Source organism: Myotis davidii, unplaced genomic scaffold, assembly GCF_000327345.1.
Source record: "Myotis davidii unplaced genomic scaffold, ASM32734v1 scaffold698, whole genome shotgun sequence".
NCBI lineage: Eukaryota > Metazoa > Chordata > Mammalia > Chiroptera > Vespertilionidae > Myotis > Myotis davidii.
In genome coordinates, this window is record NW_006290032.1 from 2,155,534 (window position 1) to 2,161,335 (window position 5,802).

The following is a 5,802-nucleotide window of genomic DNA, read 5'->3' on the forward strand; positions in this document are numbered from 1 at the left end:
GAGAGGTGTGTGTCTGACACGCTGTGACCTCTGACCTTCCGACACGACCTGGAAGGCTGCTCCCCGCCCTCCCTCGTCCTGGACGAGGCCACAGGTCCTGGCTCAGGTGTCGTCCTGCCCACAGACGCCCCCTCCCCAGGCTGCGCATCGCGGGCGTGAGCAGAGCAGACTGTGTCCGCACAGGAGCAGCCCCTGTCCCTCTGCCTTTGCCCCCGTCTCCCCAGCTCCTCCATCCTACTACCGTCCCGTCACCTGTCTCCTACGGGGCTCCAATGAAGACAGTCAGACCCACTCAGTGTGACTGCAGCTCACAGCAGTGTCTCCAGGACAGGACGCTTCCTCCGTGACTGTGACCCTCAGCCTCCTGCACCCCGAGAGCGGGTGGGGCGCTGCGGGGCAGCTGGCACCCACCTTCTCCTTGTCCGTGTTGATCAGCTTCTTGTCGTCCCTGTTGCGCAGCTTCCCGGGGGCCTCGGCCGTGGGCAGGGAGGAGTGGAAGATGAGCAGCTTCCCGGGGCAGTCGGCGGCCTGCAACAGGCACGGGAGGCCTCACTCTAGGGACCAGCAAGTCCATGAAACGGACTGCCGCCCACGAGCCCGCACTGCAACCGTCAGCGAACCTCACAGCAGCCTGTGTCCCTGGGCAGGTCCAGCCCCCGGTAGACATGGGACCCGAGGCTTTGAGAAACGACAGAGCCACGTGGCAATGCAGCCTGCACCCCGCGAGGCTTTAACAACTGGCTGCGTGTTCTGGTGTTGAGCAAACAGCAGTGTCTCAGGACCAGGGACTCACGGCACCAAAGGAAGTGACAGGACTCCCGGCCACGATGCAGCAGACCCTCCTGAGAAACTGGGTCAACAGGACTAGCCCTGAAGCGGCCGTCAGGACGGAAGCACAGGACGCCGCCGTGCAGCCCGGGGCGCGGCGCAGGGCTGACATCACCCGTGAACCAGGAGGTCAGGGCTCAGGCCCGGGCTGCGGGCTCCATCCCCAGTGTGGGCGTGCAGGAGGCAGCCGGTCCATGATCCTCTCATCATTGGTGTTTCTATCTCCCTCTCCCTCTCCCTTCCTCTCTGAAATCAAAAAAATATATATTAAGAGAAAAAGAAAAAGAACACTGAGGTGTGTGGCAACAGCACACACAGGACCCGCCCCAGGAAGATGACGCTGGAGAAGCGTGTGCCCAGACTCTGTCTCGAGCATCGGGAGCAACGGAAGGGTGACCCGGCCCCATGGAAGCGAATCCGGCTGTGAGAGCGTCTAGATTTATCTGCTTCACGGCGCCAGGAAGCCACTGACCAAGCGAGATGGACCGCCATGCGAGGGCCCCTTGCGCCTCCCGCATGCTTCGCCCCGCCTGGCACGAGCCCCAGAGCGTGTGTCTGAGTAACAGCCAGGCCCTGGCCATAGCTGGGCTTTTCTCCTGAGAGCCCTGGAGACACCCAGCACAGGAGCCAGGTCCTTTGGGGGGCGAGGGCGAGGATTGGCATGGGGACAGGCAGGAGGAGCGGGGAGGTGAGCTGCCCCTGCACCCGCTGCACACACTGTGGTTCCCGATCTGACCCTCTGCCCATGGAGAAGGCCCTGTGTTCTGAGGACAGAGCTGAGCCACGGCGTGTGCCCGGGCCCCACAGCCTGTGTCGCACTCTCCTCTGTGGGTAGGACTGTGCTCGGGCGACCGGAGACACAGCCCAGCGCACGCCTCCTGCTGCCTCCTGCAGACCCAGACTCCGTGAGGAAGGACCCCTGACCTTCTGCATGGCTCCTCCAGCCCCAGGGGCCCGGGCCTTTCGCCTGGGGCTCCGTGGGCCCTCGTGGAGGGAATGTGATGCCGCATCTTGAAATCAGATGCAGACGCCCATCAGGATCACCCCCACCAGTGACCGACCAGAGAGTGGCCGCTGAGGCCATGCCCAGCCTCCTGCCAACCCTCTGTGTGGGCTCAAGGGGAGTCCGCGCCCACTCGGAGCCAGTTCTCTGCCAAGTGAGATGTGAGAGCTGAGCTATGAGTGTCGTGTCGGACGCTGCGGGTGAAACACACGCAGCAGGAACCGCGTGGAGCCTCACGGGACAGCGCGGGGCTCTGGGAAGCTGAGACCGGCCCACCAGGCCTCCACGTGGCGGCAACAAGCCTGCGCTCTGCGCTCCTGCCCACTGTCTGCCGATCGCCTCTGGGTTCGCCTGGCGTCCGGTAGGGCCCAGTGTTCCTCCCACGGGAAGGGAGGCACCTCCAGCAGGTCTGCACGGGCTCAGGGGGGGACTCCTGCCCCCTTTGTGGGATCCAGGGGACGACGCCATGCCCGTGCTGAGCCATGTCTGCTAGCACAGGGGGGAGCTCGGAGCACGGAGGCGGGGCCGTGCCCTTACACTGCCTCACAAAGCAGGGCACTGCCTGCACCCGCACCTGCACCTGCCGGGCGCTGGGCAAGGCCCCGGGACCCCCCATCTGTCACCGACAGTCACAGGCCCCAGGAGAGGGGGGGAGGGAGTTTTTCCTTCGGGTCTGGAAGGTCAGATCCTGTTGAAATATTTTGAAAGGAGGGTATAACTTTCATAAACACCAACAGGAGGAGCTAAGCTGGAAGCCCTGACAGACCAGAGGCTGGGACGCAGGGGGGTGTGAACATGCTGGGCCTGTGGGTGAGTCTGGATCAGCCGCCAGCAGCCGCCGTGGGCTGACACAGGCGGTTTTCCTTTCCGGGCGGGCCTTCCTTTGTGGGTGTCTGGTGTGAACCGCATTTACTAGCACCTGGAAGAGCCCCTCACCTTCAGGGCCTCCATGCCGGCCTGGATGACAGGCGCGAAGACAGTCTCATTCTCGTTGGAGTCGGCGAACATCTCCGGGATCTGGTCCAGTAAGCTGCGGAGCAGGGGCACAGGCGGTTGGTAACAGCCGGCACCAAACCCACCCTCACATTCCGACCTCCACACCCGGCGTGCTTCGCCCCAACACCAGGGTGGGTCTCGTGGTCGTTCCTAGGGAATCACGGCTGGTGCGGTTTGGCACCAAAATGGATGATTCGTTAGGAACATATATGGAATCCTGCTCTTTGTAGATGTTTCCTATCCTCTACTTTTCCCATCGTTCGGGCTGCACATTCCTGAGTAATTCTCTCGTCACTGTGGTGATCACGGGACACACGCACCCACAGAGGCAGCGCCTGCCCTGTGACCTCCCTGCAAAGGGCAGGGGCTGGGCTGGGTGAGCTGACAGCGATGGTGATGGCGGAGGTTTGTAACCCCGCCCACACCGTGGCTCGTGGCAAAAGCAAACTGACTCTAAGCAAAGCAGACCTGCCGGGCAGCTGCGTGGGGAGCAGCGCACGTACTTGTGAATCACAGACTGGGACTCCTGATAGTTGACGAGAAAGCCGTCCAGCAGGGGCACGAAGACCTCGCCCACGTCGGTCACCACCATCATCTGCGGCTGCGCCAGGTTGCTCTTGACATTGAAGAAGTGGAGCACTTTGTTGTAGGTGACGAAGCCCACGCGGACGGCGGACGGCAACTCGGGCTCCTCCCTGGGAGGGAGACAGGTCGGAGCCTTTCTCAGCCTCAGAGGCGCCTCGTGGGGTTGGCAGGGGCTCCCAGGGGCAGAGGCGCTGAAGTCTCGCCTGAGCCATGGCTCCCAGATGCGCACGACACAGAGTCATGGCGGGTGGGGTGGAGGAGCACAGGCACCAGGCAGCTGACCAAGAAAACACTCTCAGAATTCTAAGTGACTGCCTAACAGATGTTATTAAAAAATGCTCGGATTTCTTTCATCTCGTAATTCTACTACTTATTCTCAATCCACAGCTAAGTTTTTAAAAACCAGCAAGGCCCCTCCTTTCGTTATAAGCAGAGCCCTCTGGAGCCGCCATCTGGTTTTCCCACGGGGTGGGGACATTTGCAAGTGATGGGAGAGGAGCATCCTGGGTTCGTGGCCTCCCTTAAAATCAAGTCAACGTTTAAAAGGCATCTGATCAGAACATCTCACATCAGTGCACAGTATCAGTACATATTTCCATGAGGACGTATTTTCCTGATTTGAGAACAGGGAACTATCTTAACATGTTCCTTGTAACAGTATCACTGCCTGGCTCAATCCTATCGAGAGAACGCGAAAGCCCGCCTGGCCACCCGTGTGATAAGACATCAGGGACTCATGCGACCACACGCTCTGCCCGGCGTGCCCACTCCCAGCTCCCTCAGCGCTCGCCCGGACTGTTCCAGTGGGAGGACTGACAGCAACACTGAGGACGCTAGTAACCACAGAACCAGAATGCTCCAGACCACGCATCTGGAGCACTTTAGCTACAGCAGGTTACACACAATCAGAAAAAAACAAGTTTGGTGGGCACATCAGGTGAGACACTTCAAATCTTTTTTTCCTATTCCAGAGAAGTCGGAAAAGCCAGGTGACCTGGCAATTTCAAAGATGTAAATTCAGAGTTAAATAGTAAAAAAATGGGTGCCCAGCTGGTGTGGCTCAGTGGTTGAGCATCGACCTATGAACCAGGAGGTCACGGTTTGATTCTCCATCAGGGCACATGCCTAGACTGGGACTCGATCCCCAGTAGTGGGTGTGCAGGAGGCAGCCGATCAATGATTCTCTCTCATCACTGATGCTTCTACCTCTTGCCGTCTCCCTTCCTCGCTGAAATCCATAAAAATATATTTTCAAAAAAATGGGGCCTTTCCTTTTCTAAAGACCAGCTAAGCGACTAACATTCCTTAGACCATGATCAAGACGTCGCGCGCTTTCAAAAGGCTACCTGGCACATGGCCTGCGTGGCTCAAAGCCGTCAGTCCCACCGATGGCAATCCTACACAGACAACATAAGCTACACACGTAACAGCCCAAGTGAAGCTGGGGGAGGAAACACAGGTTTGCCTGGAAAGGTCAAGGGAGAGAAGGTATTTGGTTTGAATAAACACTCCTAAGAGGAGTCTGTCCAGAGCGCAGGGACCCCTGCGGCCCTATTGCTGCTCTCGGTCTTCTGCCAGGTCACCCGTCTGCTCCCACGGGCTGTGCGACGCCTGAGGAGGGAGCGGGGGTCAGACATGTGGAGACGTGTGAGCTCACACCCCCTGTGGAAGGGACAGGCTGGCGGGGGAAGAGGAAAACGCTCAGCTCGAGGGGACAGAGGGAGACGGAGGAGCGAGGCCGTTTCCAGGAGTCAGAGCCCTTCCTGTCGCGGGCCCAGCTGAAGCTCAGAGGAGACCCGGCGGCCGGGGTCGTGGGACCCGGGTCCCGAGCTGCGCCCTGGCCAGGCCTCTCACGCCCCCTCCACGTGCTCTCAGCACCCTTCCCTTTAGGGTTCCTTCCCTTTAGGGTTCCTCCCCTCTAGGGTTCCGCTGAAAGCACCTCACTGTTTCTAAACAGCCTCCCCCACCCCTACTCCCCACCCCTTCTCCAAACCACCCTCAGGAATATTGTCATGGATACAAACAAAACTGCTCCTGTCCCTAACCAGTTTGGCTCAGTGGATAGAGCCGCGGCCTACGGACTCAAGGGTCCCAGGTTCGATTCTGGTCAAGGGCATGTACCTTGGTTGTGGGCACATCCCCAATGGGGAGTGTGCAGGAGGCGGCTGATCGATGTTTCTCTCTCATCGATGTTTCTAACTCTCTATCCCTCTCCCTTCATCTCTGTAAAAAATCAATAAAATATATATTTAAAAAATACTTTAAATTTGAGGCAGGAATAATAAAATTTAGAAAAAAAAAACTGCTCCTGCCGGGCCAGTCACTCCTCTGCCCACCCGCGGACCTGGGGCCCAGAGGCGGCGGGCCCCACCCCAAGCATCGCTTTCCAG

General features: G+C 59.2%; 1 protein-coding gene across 1 annotated transcript in view; it reads right to left on the reverse strand.

Moving 5' to 3' along the window:
• SEC24D (SEC24 homolog D, COPII coat complex component) overlaps positions 1-5,802 on the reverse strand; it is a 63,378-nt gene that overhangs the window by 11,188 nt on the left and 46,388 nt on the right. The window contains exons 11-13 of the mRNA XM_015563376.1: positions 3,331-3,522; positions 2,768-2,861; positions 291-528 (exon numbers count right to left, since the gene is read on the reverse strand). Coding sequence (XP_015418862.1) covers positions 291-528; positions 2,768-2,861; positions 3,331-3,522 — 524 coding nt within the window. The remainder of the gene's footprint in view (positions 1-290; positions 529-2,767; positions 2,862-3,330; positions 3,523-5,802) is intronic.